Source organism: Hippopotamus amphibius, chromosome 7 (assembly GCF_030028045.1).
Source record: "Hippopotamus amphibius kiboko isolate mHipAmp2 chromosome 7, mHipAmp2.hap2, whole genome shotgun sequence".
Taxonomy (NCBI): Eukaryota; Metazoa; Chordata; class Mammalia; order Artiodactyla; family Hippopotamidae; genus Hippopotamus; species Hippopotamus amphibius.
This window is the reverse complement of record NC_080192.1, coordinates 136,896,248-136,921,972: the sequence shown is the minus strand read 5'-3', so window position 1 is coordinate 136,921,972 and position 25,725 is coordinate 136,896,248. Positions and strand designations below refer to the sequence as shown.

At 41.3% G+C, this 25,725-nt stretch overlaps 1 protein-coding gene across 1 annotated transcript in view; it reads right to left on the bottom strand.

The window, feature by feature from the left end:
* Window positions 1-893: 893 nt before the first annotated feature.
* The window catches only part of CYRIA (CYFIP related Rac1 interactor A), a 56,147-nt gene continuing 31,315 nt past the window's right edge, over window positions 894-25,725 (bottom strand). The window contains exons 2-11 of the mRNA XM_057743226.1: window positions 25,472-25,551; window positions 13,472-13,593; window positions 12,104-12,209; window positions 10,145-10,281; window positions 9,589-9,666; window positions 9,291-9,407; window positions 9,121-9,200; window positions 7,601-7,727; window positions 3,376-3,446; window positions 894-1,254 (exon numbers count right to left, since the gene is read on the bottom strand). Of these exons, the coding sequence (XP_057599209.1) occupies window positions 1,191-1,254; window positions 3,376-3,446; window positions 7,601-7,727; window positions 9,121-9,200; window positions 9,291-9,407; window positions 9,589-9,666; window positions 10,145-10,281; window positions 12,104-12,209; window positions 13,472-13,593; window positions 25,472-25,541 (972 nt within the window). The 5' untranslated portion in view covers window positions 25,542-25,551 and the 3' untranslated portion in view covers window positions 894-1,190. The remainder of the gene's footprint in view (window positions 1,255-3,375; window positions 3,447-7,600; window positions 7,728-9,120; window positions 9,201-9,290; window positions 9,408-9,588; window positions 9,667-10,144; window positions 10,282-12,103; window positions 12,210-13,471; window positions 13,594-25,471; window positions 25,552-25,725) is intronic.

Here is a 25,725-nt window from a genome sequence, read left to right as displayed (position 1 = left end):
ACTATTGGAGATTATCTGTTTTATTTGTCCATTTTATAGATGAGGAAAGTGAGACACAGAGAGCTCAAGTGAATTTCCCAAGACCACTCCGAATCAACAGGGCTAGGAATTAATCCAGGTACTCAGGCCAGAGTTTATGCATTGCAATAAGCTAGCAGCTGGGTCGTGGTGGAGCTGGTTAAATATCAGATGACCAGAAAACAAAAATCTCCTCTCTAAATTCCTCTCATTTTCTGGTGACTCATTAAGTGCCTAGGTCTCTGTTGCCACACAGATGGTCCCCAGAGGACAGGGCTCCTATTAAGAGGGCCTGTGTGCCCAGCCTGTGTGTCTGTGTGTCCACAGACAACTGGAATGTTAGCAACCTTACCCACAATTTCAGCCAGAGCTCCATTTCCCTGTCCCTGTAGACAGTGTTGAAGCAGAGACATGACTGTCCTCTTGCCTGAGTGCCCTTCCTCCCCACCTGTCCCCCACTTCCACGACAACCACCAGCCCACCCACAACAGCACATCTATCTATTCTTGCTTCTTTCCCATGAACTGCTGCAAACACGCTGATTTTTCCTCCTGCAAAATGGAAAGGAAACATTAGAGGGTATAAATCAAAACAAGAGGAGAATACGCTCATAAATAAAATCTGTGCAACAAAAAAGCTGCATGTGTACTGTGTGCTGTGCCCTCTGAGGAAAGAGAGGGGGCATGCTGAATTCCAAACACTTGGGTTTGTGTCTCCACATGCATTTTTCTTTTCTGGGATCCCTCTCTCTCTGTCAGGATAACAGTTGTGTTTCTTATAGCTGAGCTGACCCGGAAAATCAAATACTTCATGTTTCTATAACTATACTTCCCAAAGGGATGCCACATCTAGAATTAAAACATGACCATAAACTATTGGGAATTTCTGATTGTTACAGCTGTAAGGAACTCCAGTAGCAAAAGATCAATGTCTCCAAATTTTGCCTTTTGGAGAAAGGGTTTTTGTTTCACACATCAAAGGTAAGGCTCTCCAGTCAATTTATGCTCTGCTGGGTTGAGTCAGTCAGGATACAAATTAAGGTCCATATATTTCAGTGACAAGAAGGAAACGGTTATGTAAATACACGAGTATTAACATCAATCTGTATTAAATTATGTAAACATATACATCTTCTGAGGTCAGTTCAAAGATCCTCTTCATTGAGCAAAGCTTTACTGAAGCATTGCTCGAATCTGTTTGGAAGTCGATTCATCATTCAAGTGTTTTGTAGTGAACCTGGATGGAGAGAAAATGATGGTGGTCAGTGTGCAAACATTGCTCTGAGAAAGCTTCGGTCCTGACTTGTCAGTTCATCTTTACCTTGGGAGACACAACTGATATTTACAAATCAAACCTGGCATCGGTTCTTTAAACAAAGAGCCGCACTTCTTCAATGCCCAGAGTAGTCTCAGGTTTAATATTTGATCTTTCCTTCCAAACGAATTTTATATTATGGTTATTAAGTAGATCTTCTACCTAATCAAATAATTACACGGAGGAGATCCAAGAAATCTCATTTTGTAGGGAGGCAGACTTCACATGCTTGAGTGCAGGATCTTGGCCATCTCGGCCACCCCTGCTGAGTCATAAATTTTAACATAAACATGGGTTTGCATATAACAATATTACCCAACACTTAAACTGTGGATGGTTTTCTACTTTTGTGGGAATGCTTATCCTTATTGCCACCACAAGGGGGCACTAAGGCAAGCCCATATCCAGAAGAGGAGTGCTATAATTCGTATCCTCACATTAGCTGGTATAGAAATAGTTCATGACAAGGAAGGAAAAGAGAGTTAACATGTAATAAAATCTTGACTGTGTCCTAGGCACTCCATGAAAGTTTTTGTTTCACTCACACTAACTCTTTGTAGGACAGGTTATTGCCTCCATTTTACAGATGAGGAAACTGAGATTTAGAGACGTTAAATGATCTATTCCAGATGACAAATATAATGGTGCACGATTTGTAAACGATTTGTGATTTCTGATTTGGATTCAGGTCTGGCTGCCTCAAAAACCTGTGCTGACTTCATCAGAGTGCCTACAGGAGACACCAGATGCCAAGACTCGGATGGAACTCACAGCCCGCCACAGTGCCCTGCTCTTGGAGCCCTGCTTGATTGAATGATGCTGGAAAGTCAATAAATAAATAAATAAATAAATAAATAAATAAATAAATAAATAAATAAACAAAAATCATAAGCCAGAGTCTTCTTACTGAGTGTGGAAGGCCAGTCTTTTGTGAAATGGGCACCAACAGAGAAAACCTTGGTTTACCCACAGCATCTGGAAGGCTCTTGGGTTAATGCTACATCTGTTCTGAAGAATGAGGACTTAGCAGCTGCACAAAAATGGTGCAGCCTCAGTGTGTAAAATGTGTTCATTTCATGTGCTTCTCAGTTTCTTCATTTATTAGATGGGGATAATAGATCTTAGCACTCTGACTTGTGATGATTAAATGAGAGCATGAAACATATGTGTTGTACATCACAGAGGATCATTGCTCCATCCCACTTACACTTACTGAACATTCACTACATGAATGATGTTGAGAGGAAATGAGGGGAATCAAAGATGAGTAAGAGAGCAAGGACCATAAACTTTCCAGATTGCAATCCTGATTGGCATGATTCAACAAACTCCTGCAAATGTGTCACAGCCAAAAAATAAGAATCCCTCCTCTGAAGAGGATGACGCGCATGTGTCCTTGGGAAGAGAGCAGGTGCTTGAGTAGGACTCGTTAGCAGTGAGGAGCTGTCGGGAGCACTGGCCAAATACAAGGTCATCCACACCGAGGACAGAGGGCTCTCAGTTTCGGCAGCTGCACATATGAATCACCCAGGGACCTTCAGAGCAAACCCACCAACACAGAAAGAATGCCTGAGCCCCTCCCCCAGCGATGTGAATTCACTTGGTCTGGGTTAGACCCTGAGCATCAGTGTTTTCGAAAGCTACCCACATAATTCTCCTGTGCAGTCAGGTTTGGGAACCTCAGGTGCAGGGGGAAGTGAGACCCAGGAAGCTGCTTCTTCTGACAAGTCCCCACCAACCACAAACCAGTGCGCCTGGGAGTTAGGCCTTTGACCTGCAGGGTCACTCAGACCTGGGTCTAGATCCTGGCTCAGCCATCTGCTGTGTGACTTTTGCCAAGTGAGCTGACTTCTCTAAATTTCAGTTTCTTCCATCTGTAAAAAGGGGATGATAAAAATAGGGCTGACCTCAACAGGCTGTTGGGAAGATGGCCTGCATTAGCAGATGCAAGGGGTTAAGCCTGGTTTGCAGCCCTTGGATGCTAACAGCATCTAAATTTGCAATGGATGGGAAGGATTGCTGCCCCACAGGGCTGAGGCTCACCTGAGGGCATTCAGCAGCCCCTCCACACTGTCTGGGGCCTGTTCCTTCAACACCTTTATGCAGCCTTTCATCTGGAAGCAAGCACAAGATTTTGTTAATATCCTAGTAATTCCCTCATAGTATCTGTCCATAACAACATCTGTCCATGAAAATTTCACATCATTTCTGCCCATAAAAATCAAACTCAGAAATGACCAACAAACATTCCTACCCCATCGAGCCAATAAATTGCTTCCCTGGGCTTCTAGAATGTTCTGTGTCAGTTTTCATATTATACTGCAACTGAACATTTTATGTGACTGGCTTTTGGGGACAAAGACCTGAGACTTTTATTTTCTTGTTTTGGACTCCAGAGCCAAGGGCAGAGCCCCTCCTCTAGTCTGAGCTCAGTTGAGATTGACTGAATGATCATTTTACACCATCCCTCTGCTCAGAATGTTCTTCCTCCTTCAGCTGTTTGATTGGTAAACTCTTAACAGTTTTCTTAGGACTCAGATGCAGAACACCAACACCAGGAAGCCTCTTCTGACCTCACTGCCTTCACCAGGTAGAAGTAACCACCATCTCTTTGTATTCCCAATAGTACACTGGCATTTCTCAAAGAACCTTGGAGGTTTTAGTGCCCAGCTTAATTTGGTTCCCTCACTAGACCAGGAGAGGGCCGGTAAAAGAGGATAGTTAGGAATATGAACCACATAGAGGCAGGATGCCTGGGTTTCATCCATCCTTCTTTGTTTAGCATCTTCATGAACCTAGCCAAGTTTCTTATCTTTTTGTGCCCTTGTAATATATTTTATTCATAATTTGGGAAATGCATGAAAATGAAATTTATATAGATCACATTATATTATGCATATCCTGGACTTTTTTTCTTTTTCTTTTTTTTTCTTGGCAAAGGAAGAATCTTTCTGGAAAGAATACAGTCATTCATTTTTAACTTAGATGTTCACACACTGATTTGGGTATACTGTACCAAGGGCCTCTTTTATAATGGTCAGTTATAAAAATGTTCTTGTGTGTTGAGAGTTTTTTTCTAAAGGCCTGATAAGCCCTGTTGGATTGATGGGGACAGCCAGAAGCCCAGGGTTGAGAATCATTTGGGGGCATGTTCAGGCTCATCCGGAAAGAATGCTGTGGTCAATCAGAGATGCCTGTCATGGGTGTGGGATGGGATCAAGCTCAGGCTGAAGAGATTTGGTCTCTCTCCCAACAGGGCTCATAGTCCAGTGGGAGAAGAGAGACGAATAGCTCATTATCATCCTCTGACACGTGTTCTTGTACAAAGTGCCCAAGGAGAAATGGGGACATAGATTAGAAAAGAGGGTGGATACTCTTTGGGAATTTCTAGTTCTATTTCAGGCTGATGAAAGCCTTGGGTGTGAATAACAAGATGCAGTCAGAGGTGTAGTCAGGGCCAGACTCAATGTGGGTTTAATAGCCTGTTCGGGAGCTGGGAGCCTGTACCTGTAGAAAACACCCTTGATAAGTGTTAAACAATCTAATAATGTGACTCATACTGAAAGGGATCAGAGGAAGTAGGACTGGAGGTGGGAGAGCCAGTGGGAGCCCCTGAGGGTGAGGGTGTGAGAGCAGCAGTGAGCACAGAGGATCAGGACAAGATGGGAGGATGCAGCTGAGGTCCAGTCCACAGGACTCGGTGATTGAGAAGGTATGAAGGTGAAGAGGGAAGAAGACAGTTCCTAGGTCCTCAGGGACAATCCCAGGTTTCTGGCTTTCAGACTGAGTTGGAGGAAGGTGAAATACCTGAGACAGGAACCCGGGAGGAGGAGCAGGTCTGTGGGGGAAAGGATAACCTTTGATTTGAGGCCAGCTGTACCTCAGGTGTCCACAGAAGGAGGGGTCTGGAATTCTGGGTGAGGTTTGGGCTGGGGACCCGGGTTAAGGAGTAATTCTGTATTGGATCATTCCAGACAATTTTAAGGAAATCAGTTGAAAATGCCATCTCACTCCCGCCTGCTTTCCTGGCACCCAAGAAGAATAGCACCTGTTCTCTAAATGATGCATATCGCTCTGGGCTTGATGACTTTGCTCTCATGGTCCTCCCTGCCTGGAGTACTCTTCCTTCTCTCTGTCCATTTGGTAAAATCCTCAAGATCCACCTGAAACATCACCCTCTGTCTCTGCCTCTACACAGAATGAGGATCTCCCTCATCTGAGTTTCTAGAGCTCAGTACCTCCATTTCGGACTCCAGGACACATTCTTTGTCAGTGCAGGTAATGGGATCTATTTCAATATTTGTTTTTTCACAGTTGATGTGATACCCTAAGGATTTATAAACCCAGCACACGTAACTGTTGGCTCAGAAGCAGATTTGTATCTGGAAGGAGGCCCTTTACACCGTCAAAGAAAAATGGCCCGTCATACATACGTTGTGCTTTGTAAACCCAAAACTTAGAGACACAGGCAAACTTCAATATGAACAAACCTTTCTTGTGAGACCTACATGAACAAACAGACTTCATCAAGACTGGGTAGGGTTGGCTCTAACATTATATAATGTTTATAGCCTCAGCAGAAAGACTCTGTAAATGACAAGCAAGGACGAGCTTTTTAAAGGTTAGGGCTACAAGACATAATGGTACTCAGTGCATTTTTAATTATTGACTCTGTGACAAGTTAACAAATGGCTGTGGTAAATGAGAATGTCCTATGAGTACCAGGTAATAAATTCAACCCATATTCAAGTGATATGGGTTATTAATAGAGCTATTTATACTCAATCTATAGTATAAAAATGTTAAAGCTTCACAAAGAATACAGTAACAATATTTATTGGTATGAAAAAAATTCCATAATATACTGTTACACAAATTAAATACGTTTTTAAATAGCAATTACAGCAGGGTGCTAATTTGTTAAGTATGTACATACACACACACAAACATCTACATAAAATGAAGGGACATATAGATGTGACATATTGACGGTGGTCATCTGTCCATGGTGAGGTTAGCAGAGATATGTTTAATTTTCTGTATTTTGATTTCTTGTATTTTCCCAAAACTTTTATACATATATTTATTTTCTTGATAGATAGAAATAATTACATTAAAAATAATGAAAATTCTATAAAGAACCATGGCTAGATATGCTAGGGAGCCAGAACCTCAAAATGAGTAATCCAAGTTGCATTATTAATTGATAAACTTTCTTACATTCTTCAGACTCATGGGCCCTCTGGGTATATGGACCTTCTGTCAGCACAGAACTAGAGCATCAGAGATGCGTCTAGCGGACGAATGAGTGTAAAGTGTGTACACACCCACTTAGCCGCGTCAGAATAATTTAGTACCAAGAGGTCCTATTCTGTACTTCAAAGTGTACAGGGATACACTACTGGGTGCTGTTGTAGGCACACACTGGGCTGAGAGGAGTGTGCTTTATCTCACAATCAACAGGAGATCACCTGCACACCACAATCATTTGTTTTCCAATCATATTCATTCATTGAGCAAAAACTCTATGGGGTATCTATTGAGCATCATGGTCTATGTACCAAGGACACGGCCAGGCAATGGAGCAGATGTTAGGTGTATAGATCCTGGTCTCTGTCAACAAACTCAAAGTCCATGAGGGAGTTAGAAAATCTAAAATGGTAGGCGCTCTGGGGCCAGAGAAGCAAGGCTCTGCTCCACGCGGGGCACAGGAGATGGGCTCCAAGTGACGTGACATGTGAGGCGCATCTTAGAGGACCCCCCATCAGAGAAGAGAGAAGACATTCTAGGCAGAGAAAAGCGCTCAAGCACATTCCAAGGACAAGAAAAGGCACAGGAAGCAGGCAGAACCATCTGTAGGGTTGGTGGGAGAGGAAGTTGGAATATTGTTTGGGATTTGACTGTGGTGTCTTGTAATCTAGGATGAGACGCATATAACATATAAAAATACACATTTATACGACACACTGAGTAAGCGGAAGGGGCAGCATGCAGCTAAGGGACTGTTCACCTCTCAGCTCCTCTAGAGGCTGAGGAGGTGGGTGTCTCCATGTTCCTGCTATGCCCTCGAGGTTGGATGTGTTTGTTGTAAGCACATGGATAGGACTGGGCTTCTCGCTATGAGGAAAGCTGCCGTGATGGGGTTTGCATCTGGGAGAGCTCACTCCCGGGGAGGGGTGAGGATGGGAGAAAGAGAGAGAAGTGTGTGATGTGTTTGACGACATTCACGAGCTCTTATTGGGGAATTACAGTTCATCACTATTCTTACATCGATCTTGGACGTCTTGCAGAAAGCTCCTACGGGGTGGACGTGGTCGTAGAGGATGATGACTCCCACCATCACCCTCATGCAGAACATCAGCGTTTCTTCACTTGTAAACCTACTCCTGTACTCCCTGGAAGAGAGGAGAAACGGCAGAGGTGTTACATGCATTTCCGGCTCCACAACTGGCTACTTGAGCCTCCTCCAATCCTCTGTTGAGAACAGTCCCAGACCTGCAACAACCAGGTTAATAAGGTCTTAAAGAAACCATCGATGGTAATTCTTCTTGAATCTATCCAACCAGTGTGAAAACAAGGTAAATGAGAGGGCAGTAAATTCTCTTCTCTTCTGCCCTCAGCGAGACAGCTCATCACGTACATAACTCCCCCCATCCATCAATCTTGAATATTTTATAGCAGCTCTCTCTGGCTGTCCCCGATTATAGAGAATAATGGCTTCATTATGGAGAAAACGAATCAAGCTCATTTCTATAGAGCAGCTAACGTGTCTCCAGCCTGGGTTAACTTCCTTTGTTAAGATACAGGCTGCAGATTGAATTAGATTGGCAAAGATACCTAAAAGAAATTACGTACCATTCATTGGGCTGAGAGTATTTGTGGAGTTTGAATTTTGTTCACTTACCTTGACAGGGTCGCTGATGATTCACATAATTCAAGCCAATTCTAGTGGCTTTCTTAACATCTACTTCATTCTGAACTGGGCCCACAATGATGCTGATTACTATTTCCATCTTGGAATAAATCTTAACTTAAATATAAGGGAAACAGCTAAAATTAAAGGCATCTTACATTTGAACAGAGCATCAAGTTTTATAAGGCGCTCTTGATGCCTTTGGCCCTCCCAAACTCCCTGCAACATAGATGGAGTTATGGGAACCTCATCAGAAGAGGAAGCCAAGGTCTAGGCTGGTCAGAACACTTGTCTATGGGCACAGAAGGGGCTACGTACATAAGTGGGATATGTAGAACCCTGACACTGGAGTGCAGATTTTCTCATTGCCATACTGCCTCATCAAGGACCTCAAATGTTTTTTAAAACTAGCAAGTAATTTAAGTGCAAAAAACTGCTGCATGCACGAGAGAGAGAGAGAGAGGTCTTCATATAATCATTTTTGCAATAGTCTTACCACTTCTACTCTTGGGCCTAAATCTTCTCTCAGATCTTTTCTCCAATATATTTGTAACAATACCCAGTCATTTAACCCAATCCTCCATTTGATCCTTATACAACTTCTCCTGCATCTTTGATTTGAGTTTTGATTCTGCCACCTAACAAGCTATGCAATCTTTGGGAAGACGTCAGTTCATCAATTTGGGCCTCATCTTCCTCAGCTCTAAAATGGGGGTACTACACCTATCACCCAGAGTTCTTTATGAAATTAACTCAGTTAATATAAAAGTAACTGTTGATGTGCTGACCCAAATGTTAGATGTTGTCACCATCATCATCACCATCACAGAGACGGGTGACCTCTTGACCATGAGTACACCTCTGATTTAACTTACGGAGTTTCCAGCATGACTTTACAAACGCTCGTCATCGTACTGAGGCAGTCTGTGGTATTCTCTATTGGCAGCGTTTTGTTCTAAATGGGAGACACAAATGGGTGTTAGCCCTGTTGGCAGCTTCTATGTGCAATCGGGCAAAAGGTACCTCGTTGCTCGACGTCACTTACTTCGGAGACAAAGTGCATGGTGGCATTGCTGAGGGTTTTCAGCATTGGCGTGGCTTCTGCATAGAAGAGAGACATTCGATTGGCCATCTCATTGTTGACTTCGTTCTCAATATCTAGCTGATGAAAAGAAGACGAGAGGATGCGGTTGATAAAGAGATGGGCAACATCTCAAAACAGTGTCCTCTGGAAATCGAATTGACAGACAAAGGCTCTGTCTTCTCCCTGTGCCCCTCCTGATGCAGAAATTAAAAGAGACCCAGAGCACGGGTGGGTCAGCCCGAGAGTTCTGGGGACTCACGTGCATGTTGTTGATGCGATTACGGCTGATGGTTCTTCTGTAGTAGCTGAAGTCATTCTGAATAGCCGGGTTCCTCATCTGAAATTCAGAAAGGAGGAAAGAAGGTCATCTCTCAGCACCAGGTGGGGGGTATGCATCAGAAGCCCAGACACTAGATTCTGTACAGATACCAGGACTTTCTCTTCTCCCAAGAGTCAAAACAACTTCTGGTTAAAAATAAATACTTAAAGCTTCATTACTTAAAACTATGCCCTGTTTTTACTGTAGGCTAGATTTCAGGGAAAGTATACTTGTTCCCAAAGAGGAATAGACATTTGAAATGTTTTGTCTGGTTGCCTTTGGCAGATTTTGAATTTCCATGTAGAATCCACCATCTTAAATCACTCTGACCACAAGGAGGGCAATTTCTCACCACGTGACACGTCTCTCTAGGAAAGGAGCTACAGCTCACTTGTCTCTCTTCCCCCACCCCACCCCCCAACAGCACTGCAGAGCACCTGGACACATAGGCGCTCAGTACGAATTTGTTAAATTGTCCAAGCACACGTGGCCAAACCTTCAGCTCATCAAATCGAAGTGTGAAATGCAGAATTTCCGCAAACTCCTTTGCCAGGGCCTGTTCCCGCTCCAGGTGTTGGGTCGGTGTGTAGGGTGGACAGGTCAGAGATTCCAATAAACTCTGAAGAGCTTTTTCTGAAAGTCAAAGGGATACAGACATATTGGAGGCGGCCCACAGAGATTCTTCAAAAAGCACCATTCGCAGCCCCCATTGACACTCTCAGAGATAACCCGCTGGAGTCCTTCCTCTCCATCTTTTCCCCCAGAACTGTGGGAAATGTGATGTGTGTGGATGAGGAGGAGAAGGAACCCCCCCACCCCGCTCCATGCCCTGTCTCCACTGCAGAAAAGCCCCGTGACCACACAGTCTTATAAACGTCTCCCAAAGCTCAGCTGGACCTTCACGTGTTCTGTCATCCCAATTCCTAACACTGTTAGAAAACCACAAACAGGTGTTTTTGGATCATGTTCACGAGATAACCATTCATGATCCAGGATGAGAGGAGGTGGCCCTGAACACATGGGTTCATCACCCGCTTTGCAGGGAGAGACTTCCGGTCTATTCCAGCTCTTCTCTGCATTTACACTCTCACCAAATCCCAGGAATATTTTTCTACAAACCCACTGCCATATCTACCTCCATTACTGTCTTGAAAAGAGTCTCATTCCTCCCACTTGTCTGTTTCTAAACCTTCCTTCCAGTTTTTCCTTCAATATATTTCTCTTGGCACCGAGTCATTTAACCAGTCCTCTAGAGCAGGGGAAGGCAAACGATGGCCCACAGGCTAAATCTGGCCCACAGTCAACTTTTGCAAATACAGTTTTATTAAAACACAGCCATGCTTTATTTTCATTCCCTTAGGGGTTGACTGTGGCTACTTTTGTGCTATACAATGGCAGGATCGAATGGTTGCAACAAAGATAGGATGGCTTACAAGCCTAACATATTTGTTATCTGGCTCTTTACAGAAGAGTTGGCCAGCGCCTGCTCTATCATCCCTACAGGCCTTTTACAGTTTCAAGGACATCACTCGCATTGTCTGTCTACAGGGACATACTGTCTTCTGAGGCCATTGACCTTCGCCTGCTCTGAGAGGTGGATCTTTTCTGTCTGCTGAGCTGAAACGTGGCTCCTTAGGATTTTCGTTCATTGAGTCTAGACACACACTTTGAAGAAACAGAGAAGTCGATCCCTCTCCAACCTGTGAGTCTTCAGAAGCTCTCTCTTCTTGAAAAACTGGTTCAGTTCACTGAACTACCTCCTTTGAGTCTCAGCTTCAAGTTCTCTAAACATCATGGCTATTATTCCCCCAGAGCACTTCAGTTTCTCTGTTTAACTCTTAAAATGTGGCGCTCACTCACGGCAGGAAGAGAGTAAACTATGACCACCACCTTCCTTGTTCAAGGTATATTATATTAACCAGTGAAACCCCACACAGCTTTACTGTCGGGGGAGAGGTTGTACTGTATCGGTGGTCACATGGAGCCCACTCTCAACCAGACTTGATTTTACTCTTACTTCTGCAAAGCCATCCTGTGCCTGCACAGATTTTTTTAAGCTTAAGGACAGAACGTTACATTTGTCTTTCTTGTATTTTACTATATCAAATTTAACACATGATTCCAGCTTCTTTTGGGGTTAGCAGGTAACTTGTGTTTTCCAACTTCTCTATCAGATGTGGTAAAACTGTTAAGAGTCAGACTTAGCTGAGAACGAAACCAAAGGGACACCCATTAGTAAAGACACTCTAAATGCACGAATAAATGCAGGGGAAGAAACTCTGAGGTGGACTGACAGAAATGGACATGGCAGTGTTTTTGCACATGAGTGTCCTCTAATGATGCACAGCGCTGGACGTGGGATAGTTTCCAACACCCTGAAGTTTCCCTGCTACTTTCTCAAACTCCATAACAGAACTTCACACGTAGGACATGAAAACCGTAAACACATACTCACCTAGCCTGATAGAAAACTCATAAAATCTCTTTAGCCTCACGACCAAAGGACACACTGCATTCCAAGCTTTTTCTTGAAGCTGAATGTCATTGGGATTTTGAATGGCCTGCCAAAACATGATGGAATTGTCTGTTTAAAAAGAAGCAGTAAGCTCCACATCAAAATGACTTAAGATTGAGAAAGAATTTGAGTTAAAAAAATACAACTCCTGCTATACTTTGCTAATGTGGACTTCCTCAATGGACATCAGTTTATTGGCGTGTCATCCAAGGTGCTCAATTAGGATGGCAATTTCAGCACTTGAACATAATGCAAATGGCTCAACAATTAGACACCATGTCATCTTACTTGTTTCTCTTATCGTTGATGCAAAAATTAATGCATGTCTAATTGTAAGCAATTCAGTCCTTCTCCATTGCCATTTGATTCTTCTAAAGTAGAGCTAGTACTCATTATGAAATGCAGATTCTGTAGATATTTTTCTTTCTCTATAATATGTGTTACATTCTTGGCAATCTGTGATAGTACCTAAATTACCTAAATTAAGTACTGACCTCTAAGGAGAGAAACAACCTTTTAATAGGCTGTTACTTTCTTCAAAATGCTGTCTTTTCTGGGTTTTAGCATCTTGAGGATTATGATGCTAGCAGTGTTTTTTGTTTGTTTGTTTGTTTTCAGAAAATAGTGGTGGCAGTGTGTGTGCGTGTGTGCGCGCGCTGATACGTCCACAAAACTAATTATTTCAAACAAAAGGGGTGTGAAGCTTCTTGCCTTGAAGGCATTACGAAGTCTCAAAAGTCACACTGACAATTCTCTTTTATGTTTTGTTTGTTGTTTTGTTTTTCCTGCATATTTTTTTTTAATCTCATATCATTTCAAGATGACAGCCGAGCAGGCTACTTAAAGCAACATTGTTCATGACCCTTGTCTGTGATACTAGTAGAACCTGCCAAAATTATGACAAAATGTTGTAAAGTTCACATGAACCCAGACCACGACTCATATTTCAACTGTTGTTCGTTGATTTCATGTGCACATTTCCCTTATATGAAGTAACATAGTGACAAATTACTGTTTAAATGTGAGTCCTGCGATATCAAATCTATGTCAGAGAAGAGCATGGCTAGCGCTTACACGGTCTACAGCACTGCACACTCAGATCAGCGTACTAGAATAAAAGAGACCATTCATGCATTTTTTAAGGACACATTACCCTCCTTGTTCTTCCTAATAGGCTAGGAAATACTAGGGCTATTACTTAATCTTGCTGTGTGTGTGTGTGTGTGTGTGTGCGCGCGCGTGCGTGTACGCGTTGGGTTTCCCTTCTCCATCAATGGTGTTGTCAGTGCAGTATTATTATTGGCATACGTCTCGGATCTCTGGCCCCGCGCCCTTGTAAGCCTGCAGGTCTGCGAGGATGCTCTCGGAGTCCTGGAGGACGGCGCTGATTTGGTTCCATATTTCCCTCTCTCCTTCTGTGGGCTGGGCATCTAAGCAGATGGGAAACGAAAAGATACAGAGGGCTTGGGTTTATACACAGCCTGGGAAGAGGCTCAGCACTCAGTTCTACCTGCTAGACAATCCTGTTTTACTCCTTCAGGCTTGGTGTTTATGCTTTAACGTAATAAGGTGCCAAGAAATGAAAAATCACAAATTCTGCCCATTACTCTGTTCAAAATAGTCATCAATATTTCACACACATTAAACAAAGTTGTGTTGGAATCATCGTAGGCACTCCTTTATTTGTATAGAACACATTTTTGGCACACCTACTACATGCCAAGTGGTACACTGGGAGATAGGAAGCATCAACATTATCTTTGGGGTCCACTTTTAATAGAAGCTATTGAATATTTCTGTTACGATTGAAAGTCTGTAAATCTGAGTATAGATGGGAAAATAACCCCCCTTATATTTCTATACTAAAAAAGCTTAAAATATTAGATGATGAATCCTTCACAGCCATGACAGAGATGTATCTTTCCGGAAGACAGTGATTTGTAAAAAACCTTGGGGTTTCTCTTTGAACATGAACTCAAGAAGTGCCGGGAGTTCATTTGAAAGACTTCTCTACTGTTCAGCTTTGGTCTTCACCATGAAATTTATCCACAGAAATAAGTAACACATTTAAGCTTAAATGATGAAGAACGTGCTCAAACTGCCACAGAAACATCCCCTTAGCTCCCCGCTGAATTCCTACTTGTTTACATTCCTGGAGCCAATGTCTGTTTTTGTCTGCAGGAGTATTTTGTGGGAACTGGTGGGTGGAAGTTGAATGGCGGTGAAGATTGGGTTTTATTTATCTCACAATGCCTATAAAATAGGTTTCTTGCCCAGGCTAGTTAGGAAATTAATCTCCACCTAAAACAAAGGCACTGCTAACATAGAAAAAGGAGAGATGTCATCTCCTAAAAATCTGCTTTCAAGAATTCAAGTCCTAAGGCTCTGAATTCTCCCAGCAGACCTCACTAATGAAAGGGTAGATGGAGTTATACCTGGCCTAAAGGGTAGATGGAGTTATACCTGGCCTAACATTCCCCAGATTGAATCCCAGTTTTGACTAATCTTGGGGGCTAGAAAAAAACAGAATTCACAAAACAGGTGATTTTTAAGTGAGGCATTAACCATGCTGACTGGGTCTTCAGAAAGGCTGAGTATCAGAGTAGGGGTTGGGCCAGATGTGATTGTTCCTGCTTCAGTCACCATCTCCTGGACCTGTACTAATCCAAGGCCAGATCCTCAAGAAGTGATACCCATGGAGATTTTTAGACCAATTTATTTCTTTGGTCCTGCTGAGAGCTCAGAAATTAGTGGAGTTACCTGGGAAACGAAGGTTGAAATTCACCAGTGTATGGTAATTCTCTTCAAGAGAAAAGAAATCATAGGCCTTCAGAGGTTATCCTGAAACCTTGTGACCTGTTCCTTCTAGGAATGAGATGGATTTCAACTAGCAGATGAGGAGGGGCTGAAGTAACATACACCAGGGTGCAGAGAAGGGAGAGACGAGTGTGGTCTGGGAGAAGCGGAAACTGCTCCATGTAAGGGCCGGGGCTGGAGCTGGGTGGCTGGAAGCCCCAAGGGAGGGCACCCATGAAGAGCAGGAGGAAGGCTTGGCAGCTGGCAAAAGCATGGCTGGGCTTGGAAGAGGAAAGGGACCCACCAGGTTAATGTCAAATCCAGCCTGGGAAGCAGAGGAGAGAAACACGTTCCTCCTTTATCCTTTGCTACCCTTCTCCTGTTTCCCCCAAACACTTAGTGAATTGTCTTAGGTACAGTGTTAGTCACAATATATTGTAGATTTCATCTTTTCTTGCTTCCACAAACTTTTCTCAAAGCAATATGGTGTCTTAAACAGGAACCTAAAACCCACAAGCTTGGAAGCCTGTGATTGAGGAACATGTATCAATGAAGAGAATTCCAGAGTAATGCTGGCAATTTCCAAGAAGAAAGCCAGGGAAGAAAACATATGACAAAAATGCAGTGGTCCTAGAAAACAAAAAACCAAACACTTTTCACTCAAACCCTTTGGATGAATGTACTGAAAATTCACAAGCTGAACACAAAGATAATTTCCTAGAGAGATACATATTTGAGAAGGAAATGAAAAAGAGAGTCTGGGACAAAGGTTCTGAGGGCTAAGCCTATTTGAACGTAAATATGAAGAAATATGGAAAAGGAAGATACTTGGAGACCAGAAACGGCTCCTAATCTTGGCTGTCACATGACTCCATCTCAGCAAGTCACCACTTGATAAGTTTTAAACAAAACAGAACTAAAGCTAAGATATCTAGAAGAGGAGCATTGGAAAAACGAAAACAGAAAACCAGCATTCTTTTGATGGTTACTGAAACACCAAAGGAGGAAGATTTCAAAAGCAGTTTTTAAAAATAGAGGCCTTTCTTAAGTACTTCAAAAGTAAGATGGTTTCCAGCAGAGTGGCCTAAAAGTGGTACTGGCCGCAGATAGGCAACCATCTCTCTGTCCCTGGCAAAGTGATACTTTCTAATACAAATCCACACCGATGCCGATGTAACACATCAGTAGATGAGTAACATGGACGGGGATAGCACTTCTCTCCCAGAGGGGCAGAGATGGGGGCCGTGGTGAATCCTTTCCAGCCTGCAGTAACTCCCTCTTGTTAGCCAGAGTGGTCTGTGAAACAGGACCCTCTGTCCCCAGCCTCCCTCTCTGGGAAAACTTTTCTTCTGACAGATATTCTAGTGTCCTATTGGAAATGTTTCTCACGTGGCCCCATTTGCTGGGGGGGCGGCGGGGGCGGGGAGGGGAGTGGGAGAAATCCAAGCCAGCATTCCTTCTTTAGGAATGATTCCCTCTTTAGAAATGCATTGGGTCATTTTCTTCCAGAATTTGTTAGGCTTATTGCAAGCCCTAGTTTTTTCCTCTTTCCTCTGTCATGGAACTGAAGTCAACTTTTCTTCCAGCTAATAATTAAGCCCTTGGTGCTGGCAGCACAGTCCCTGTCTTCTGGGCCAGGCAACTATAAGAGTCTCAGGGGACTCAAATCACTAGTGGCATCAACTTCCAAGTAGAGAGTACCAACTGGGAGAAACCCTAATCTGCCTGTCTTTTTTTTTCCTCAAATGGGAAGAGGACTGTGTAACCTAAGTGACATCTGGTACTGGTCTATAACCCTAAGTTCACGATTCATCCCACTTTGATCTCCCCGCTAAATGATCACACTTAGGACTAATTAGTGAGAATCTGGTCTTTTAGACAGTAAGACTCAGGCCTTATTTGTTTCATTTGACATTGTATCTCTAGGACCTAACACGGTGCCTGGCACACAGTAGATGCTGGTAGAAAAATGTGCTGACTAGTTGAAACATATGATTTAAATATACTTCTTGCTTTGTGTGGTGATGGTCTTTCTGCTTGACTTTGAATTCTGAGATCTCTGGAGACAGCGTCTGTAGTCCTGTCCTTAGTGCTCCCATATGCCCTTCCCACTGGAGACACTTACTAAATATGTCATGACTAAAGGAATAAATGATGAAATTGACCAGGTGACAGAGAACATGGGTTGTGTGAAGCAGTGAAAGAAGTGAAGATACTATCACATCTAGACCCTCTCCTCTGTCTTGTCTCCCAAGATGGCTTTAACACTGTTGCATGTCTCACTATTACCATGAAGATAATATGCATTTACCTACAATCAGATTGGCTATTCACACTTTTATGAACACTTGTGCTTTTAAATCTTCCATCATTTATCTACGGCCTCAATGTTTCCTCAGTGCAGTTAACACATTAATAGAATATTTGATGAGTGAAAAACTACATTTAATGTTTATTCTCCCAATTCTTGGGTTATCATCTTGGAGTAGTCCTTTGAGAAGCATTGGGGTCTATACTTTTGGCATTCTCCAAATTCAGTTTCAGTTGGTAACCGTGTTTTTAAAATGTATTGTGTCTTTGGATGTCAAGGAGAGACATCTTGAAAAAGACCTTGAAGAATTAGTGATTGAAAAGGTTACTATATTTAACCTATCAGCAACCTCCTAAAGCATTTGCTGAGTGAACAGGAACTGAATTATGGGGTTTTTTCTTCTTTCTATTTTTGACACAAAGATTGACTTTTAGTCAAAGGTACACACACACACAAATGCAAACCAATGATATTAATGATGGAAATGGGTCTTTATTTCCAGTTGCAGCCAGTGAATTCTTTGGTGATATTTTTTCTAAGAATCACATTCTAAATTTCTAATCATCACCAGTTATGTCATCGAAATTGAGGAGAACGGTTACAGAAAGCTGGGCTGTTCCTGTCTAACAATGATGCTGTTAAAAGCCCCTGTGATTTACACAGGCAATTTCAGAAACTAACACTTCTAGGAGCCCTGGAACAAGCCTATCCAGGTTTTTCCCCGGGCAATGATTTAAACCCCTATTCTGGACTTGCTATTGTAGAAAGTATGAAAATGCATCATGTGCACTGTGACCTTGAATACATATATTTATTGTCAAGAACTTGCCGAATTCCAAGTGCCTAGATTTTTTAATGGAAAAATACCATCTTATCAATTAAGAAAGCTAAACAGTATTCATTCTGTTTACAGGGGATCTATTTATCCTCCTTTGGCTCAATTTGCTAGTGACAGTGGATAGTAACTGTCAGCATTTTGGAGTCCCTGGGGTCAGGTGGAGGTCTCACGGTGGAGGGCTGTGATATTTACTGAAAGCAGAATGCTTGGCATTCCACTGTGCCGATGGAGAGGAAGGTGGCTGTGGGCTTTGTTTGTCAGGAAGGAACATCTTCTGTGAACATACCCCAGGGCAAGGCAGCAGGGTTCAACCCAGAGCAGGGCTGTCAAATCAAAGGGTTCTTATCTCTGTAAATCAGCCAAGGACGCGCTCTGTCTCTACAAGCACTGGGAACACACACACCTTTTCCTAACAGCCTATTCAGGACTGTGTGGAAAAGCTGACAGAGAATCAAACAAATTAACTGAAGATAATGTGAGAAGAAGACACAATTTATTTGGAGATGTCTTTGGCTTTGAAGGAAGTCCCGGCATTTCATCAATAGGATACATCCCTATCTCTACCCCACTGGTTGTTGTATAAACACCAAGGAAAGGTACAGCAAAAAGGATTTGCCAAAGCCATAAATTAAATCTATGGCTCTTCTTCTCCACCCACTCCCTCACTTCTCCACCCCTCACCCCTTCAGGATAAATTAAGAAACATAAATAACTATCGCATAGTAACATTTGGGGATGTAAAATGGAAATGATTTACAGCACAACACTAACTGCTTATGGAAACAACGTAAAATTGCAGAGGTCCATTGGAAGATGTAAGTGAGATTGGTTGACATATTTATTTGTACAGGAACATTAGTCATCCTATGCCAGAGCCCTTTCCCAAGGAACAATCAGATGAGTAACTGCAAAAGGCAGGGAGCGTTAAGATACTTGAAGGCTTGTTCATTTCATTCACGGGCTGTGGGATCCCTGTGATGTCATGGGGGGAGGGGAGCGCTCCAAGGATGTAGTTTTGGAGACCCAGATCCTACCATCAGTTTTACCACTCACTAAATATGAGACCTCAGGGCAAGCCAGTTAATCTCTCTGGGTCTCATATTAATTCTTGGTAAAGGGAGGGAAGCTAACAAGAGCCCTGTCTCCTCCCTGCATGTTCCTGTGGGGTCTATGACCTGCAGGATCACAGCATCCTCATTATGATCCTACATAATGAGGCTTTAAGTGAAAAGCGTTTAAAAAGCAAAAGTGCTAAAAATTGAAAGAATCTTTGTGAATGAATCCCTGTGTTGGCATAAACAAATTGCTTCCCAGGTTTGTTCTGTTCCTTTGCTATTTGTTTGTTGTTGCTTTGTTTGTAAAGTGACCAAAACTATTCTTTACTTTCCTCTTCTAAGGTTATCTAGCCTCCTGTGAACAACCTCAGCAGATGGGAGGGTACCAGAGAGGGAGAGATGAAAGAAGAGATCAGTAGCAGCAAGAAGTGGCCTGTGTCAACAAAGAAATTCCAGCTGATCTAATCTGACAGCCGCCCTCCCTTGCTTTAAAGAGTAGGAGATTGTAGTCCTAATAGGTCAAAATATTCAGAGTCTTTCTAAAAGGACAATGGTTTGGAAGTTTTAGAATTTCCCTCTTAACTCCACCTCCTTCCCCATCAATGACCACTATTGTTTTTGGCATTCCTATTATGCTCATAAAGGTGGGTTTTTCTTAAAAGAAAATCATTTTTCAGTTGCTATAGTCTAAGAAACACATCTTCAGCCCATCCCAGAACCTGTACTTCTTTTGGCCAGCCCACCACTTGCCCTCTGTTCTATTACAGACTTCTTCTCTGCTACCTGTACTATTTTCTCTTCAATATGTTTGCATCTGATCTCCCCAATAAAGTTATATACTCCTTGAAAAAGAGTTCATATTCTTCTAATGTTCCTATATTTATGTGCCCTATGTCATTTCCTCCATGCCTCTCTGCTCCACTGAGATCCCCCACCCTGGAACTTCCCTGGTGATCCAGTGGTTAAGACCCTGCCTTCCAATGCAGGGGGTGTGGGTTTGATCCCCAGTCAGGGAGCTAAGATCCCACATACCTTGTGGCCAAAAAACCAACACATAAAACAGAAGCAATGTTGTAACGAATTCAATAAAGATTTTTTTAAAAAAAGACCGCACCCCCACTTCTGCTGGTCCTTCCTGATGTTAGGATGCAGGAGATGCTCTGCAGATAGTTACTGAATTAGCATCAGTGAAGAAATCAAAGTTCGTAAGCTTATACTTCATGCCCAGGTCTATGTCAGATACTAAATATGTCACATGTGATATAAATACAGGATGTCATCCAAATCCTTTCCATAGGGAAGTGAAATAATACCAAAGAGACCTAGTTATGTCAGAAAGAATGGATAACACCGGAAAAAGTGTCCAAAAATATAAAAGATCTATTAATATTACAAATACAAACACACATTTATGAGACTACTGAAAGTTTATAGTTAAACAAAGATATTGAAATGGGCTTATAACATATGTACATAGAAGCAAAACATATAACAAGAGCACAAAGGAAGAAGGGTGGTGACTGGAAGTGTACTGTGATAAGTTTCTTAAATTCTTCATGGAGTAAAGAATACATTTTGAAGACAGATGGCAATAAGTTAAAGATATATATAATAGTCTCTAAAGTAAGCATCAAGAAGCATAACTAAAAAGTCAACAGAAAAGACAAAAGAGAATACGAAAAACTGTTTGATTTAATCAAAGGCAGGAAAACACTGAGAAACAAAGAGCAGAAAAGAAACAAATGGAAACAACACCAAGAATCACTCAAATACAAACATTAATTAAATGTAAATGGACTAAACATGCCAATTAAAAGGTAGATATTATCAGCTTGGATGAAAAAGCTCGAGCCAACTACGTGTTGTTTATGAGAAACACTCTATAAAGATAAAGGCAGACAGAATGGGGAAATATATACCATTGCAAACACCAAGCGTAAGTTATGGGCAACATATGACATGCTTAAAGGTATACTTAACAAAAGGTATGTGGGACCTCTAAAAACTATAAAACACTGCTGAGTGAAATTAAAGAATATCTAAAGAAACAAAAAGATAGATCATATTCATATGTGGGAAGAATCAGTTTTGCCTAGATGTCAGTTCTCTCCAAATTGATTTATAGATTTTATGTAATTATAATCAATATCCCAGCAAGGTTTTCTGTAGACATTAAACACTTATAAAAGATAGATTAAATTATTTAGGAAAGTAAAGAAGCTAGAATAGTCAAAACATCTTGAGAAAGAACAAAGTTGAAGGACTTACTCTTCCAGACTTTCTCATTAGTTACGTTTTGGTATTAATTGGTGAAATGAATCAATAAAGCAATGAGAGAGAATCAAAGGTCCAGAAGTAGCCCCATACACATTATAGTTAACTAATTTACAACAAAGGCATTAAAGCAATCCCCCAGGCTAGAATAATTTTATATCACATGAAAAAAGAAATGAACCCAACACCTCTCTCACAACATATACAAAAATTAGTTCAGGATTGATCATTGACCTAAATGTAAAGCTTAAAATTCCAAAACTTTCATAAGGAAAGGTAGTAAAATATCTTTATGACTGTGGAATAGGAATGATTTCTTAAAGAAGATACAGCATGCACTTAGTAAAAAAAAGGAAAAAAAAAAGATAAATCACACTTTGTTGAAATGTAAAACTTCTGTTCGTGGAAAGAAAAAAGTAGTGGGATGAAAAAACAACAATAAAAAGATATTAAGTGATTGTGCAGAAATGGGAGCATAAAATGTAAAACCCGCTGCAAAGGTCAAATTTAAATCAGATCTACACAACTGGAAAACCTAAGGACAGATGTGTCTAATTTTGTGTTGTATTTTGACCCAACCTAATTATGTCTATTTGACCCAGTTCAATTATATTCCATCACTGACTTCAAAAAGAATATTATTGAACAGTCGAAGTAGAGGTGCCAAATGCATTTAAGCTGTTGCTACATACTGTTCAGCCTTCCTTCCTCCCTCCACTTCTTACTCCTTAACTCTTTGCAATCCAGCCTCTGTACTCAAAGCAATAAATCCTGAATCTGTGGGGCAGGTAACTGCCCAATCCATCATCCCCTTTCCAAGCCTTATCCCTTCTGACCACTCTCAGCATTTGACTCTATCTACACTCCCCGCTACTTGAATATCTGTGTCTCCTGGCTGCCTGATCCAGCCTGTTCTCTTCTGTTTATTCGCATGGCCAGCAACTGTTACTCAGGCTCATTCATCGTCCAATGCTCTGGGCTCAATGCAGGCTGAGTGCTGGGTCACCAAAACAGGTGGGGCCCAAGCCCTGCCATCAGGAACCTCAGTTGAGCAAGCAATCCTGCTTCCCCCTCAATATAGCCTTTCTCTCCTGGATCCTCTAAGCACCCAACCTCCCTTTAAGCATAAGTACACCTGAAGTTCTCATCCACTCAAGCTCTTGTCTGCTCTAGGGATTTCTACTATTCTCTTTGGAAAAGTTTTCTAGATCTGTAGGAAAACAAAACAAAACAAAACAAAAAAACCCCAAACAAACAAACAAAAAACACTCATTGTTTTAAGTCCATTCCAAATGCCACCTTTGCAAGAAGACTTCTCTGATCCTTCTGTAGTCATCCACTTCCTGAAACTTGATGTATGCTTTCTCCCTCTACTCCCAGGCCACACCGTGCCTCTCCTAAGTCCCTTATTTTACTTCATCTTGAACTGTGTGCCTGTATTGTCCTCCACACCAGCCTGGGGCTTCATTAGACAAAGGCCGCTCTCGTTTAGCTCTGTTCTCCTGATGTTACCTGGCTGACACAGATGCCCATAATCACTCAATATCCTGTTACTGTATTGAGCTGAGTTATACACTCAAGGAGAAATCATGACCACAGCCCGTCTTCCCCACACGTCCAGTCCATCATCTTTCTTTCTTGAAAGCCAACTTTAGGAAATATGATTTGCAGGATCAAGAAACCATTTTTTTTTTTTCATGAGACATCTTAGTTTGTGGATGATTAAGACTTCCCTCTCTAATCAGGAGGAGAATGATGGCTGTAGCACTTCCTGGAAGCTGCCTGTGATGAGCACTTAGGGAATCAAAGCAGAGAGAGGAAGAAAGCCAAAGACATCTGTGTTCCCATCTCAGTTCCCCAATCATTCCCTGTGTGATGTCAGCCCAGCGATTTATCTTCTTAGTCTCAGTGAAATAATGTTAATCTTCTCCTTGGTATTAAGGTGTGAAATAAACAGGATTTTATATATTTCTATAATGTTATAGTTTTATATTTTCCTTAAATAATATAGTTCTAATCTTAGTAATGAGCCACCAGATGTGGAAATCCATTCCGCACTTTCCCTCTGTAAGAAATTATAGTATATCTACAAATGAAATTTTGGTACCATAAGCTATTACCAGAAATCAAGATATTTAAATGTTCTCTTCAGCCACCATGACCTTTCTTTAAATAACATAGTAAGAAACTGTCCAAAGTACAAGACTGAGCAAATCAGAATCCTTGGGTTGTAGGAGAGGGGAAGTGAGGCCCCTTTGCTGTGGTGGTAGGGCAGGGGATCCCCTGAGATCTTGCCTTGGAACTCTGGTGCTCTGCAGAGCACCACTTGAAAACTACTGCTTTAAATCCCTGCAGATTTTACTTTTATCACTTTAAAGGATTTTAATATTAGACTTGACAAAGAACTCAATACTATTTTTCTGTGGATGCTTGGAAAGCCAAAATTCAAGAACAGCTGAATAGGCCCCATGGGGCCACTGAGTTCTGGCAGGCATTGAGAGAGGCATGCACACGTGCATGTGGAATTCATAGCTTCCGAAAAAGAACAGGCATGTAACTCCCCTAGGTGTTTATACATCCCTCAAGTTGTGAGTGAATGGGGTGCTTTACCACTATTTTGGCCTCTCATGCATGCTGAATGAAACAGTGTAAAGTGAATATGATAAGAAATGGAAGGGAGCAATTAAAAATGCAAGTAGTAAAATTAGGGTGTTGGAGTAATAGGTAACTTATTTTGTAACAATTCTTTAAAGTTATTAATAAATCTTCCCGTAACAACAACAAAGATACACACACACACACACACACACACACACATAGAGTAGCAAAATCACACGAGTAAAAAAGCCCATTCTTTTTGAAGTATCAAATCAATCTGGCTCTTGAGTTCCCAGCTGCACCCCTTACTGAACCCAACTAAACCCAGTATAGCCCAACCAAACCCAGCCAAACCCAACCAAGCCCAACCAAACCCAATCAAATCCAACCAAACCCAACTAAACAGCCAAACTCAGCCAAGCTCAACCCAAATAAACAGCACCCAAACAAATCCAGCCAAATCCAGTCAAATACCAAGAACAACAGCAAACCAAGTTAAATCGGAAGTGAGATCTTGTTCACTGAATATAATCTACATTAAAATCTTTTTGAGAATGCTTGAACTCTGGGGATGCTTCCTTTTCAAGTAGGTATTTCAGATATACCAAAGAGTTTAAAAAGATACATCCAGGGAGCTTTCACCTTTAGGTTTGCTGTATCTTAGAAGGTTCTTCTAGCATTTACTTAGAAAATCTCTGTTAGAAGGTTTAATATATATGTAAGGAAGTTCCAACTTATTTCTAATATAAATAAAATACTTGAAATATTACAGTTTAAAGCAGATTAAAGTTTGCAACAGATGGTGATGACTGGGACAAAGGACATTTAACTGTGCTTGGTATTGTGGAATTGCAATTCAAAAAGAGGAGAACACAAAAGTGAGTGTAGAAACATGAGTTTTGTTGATTAAACATGAATGTGTCACTCATTTATATATATGCTCAATCAAAAAATTAAGATAAGAAAGTCTCTGTATGTATTCAGGAATGATTCATAAGCCATTTTACCTTAGGAAAAAATTTAAAGTTTTTGAAAAAAGAAAAATAACCTTTCAAATTAAAGTTATATCTCAAAATCCTGAAATAGTTTTGTGTTATCAAATAATATATAAAGAACAGATAGAGATGACTCAAAAACACAAAATCTGTAAGCCTCATTTCTGGTATCTATCACTTTTCTTTCATGTCTAGTGATATTTATTCTATGTTAATCTATGTAAATTACTGCATATACTATTTTTCTTTGGAATACGACATTGTAATTCATGAAAATTATTAGGAAAATACACGATGATGATTTATGTTAGGCCTACAATAACTGATTGCTTCTAAAATCAAAGAAAAGCATGGGTGTATTAAAAAGATGTTCTTCCCTATCAACAAGCTATAAAGAAAGTGAAAAGTTTTCATCATAATCTTTTAAATTTTGGAACTTACTTTCAAAATCCAAGAAAAAATGTGGATAGTTTTCAATTTCCCTGGTCAGGACTTTGAGCAGGTTTCCCATCCCAGCAAACCTAGGAGAGGCAACACAAAACCAATACTATTAACAATATAAAAAACAGACTTCTTAAAAGGTTGGACATCTTTGAATAACTTGCATAAATACCACTGAGCCCCTATAACCACATCATAAGACCCAAAAGAAACTATCTTTATACCAGGTGACGAGTGATAACTTAGCAACTATT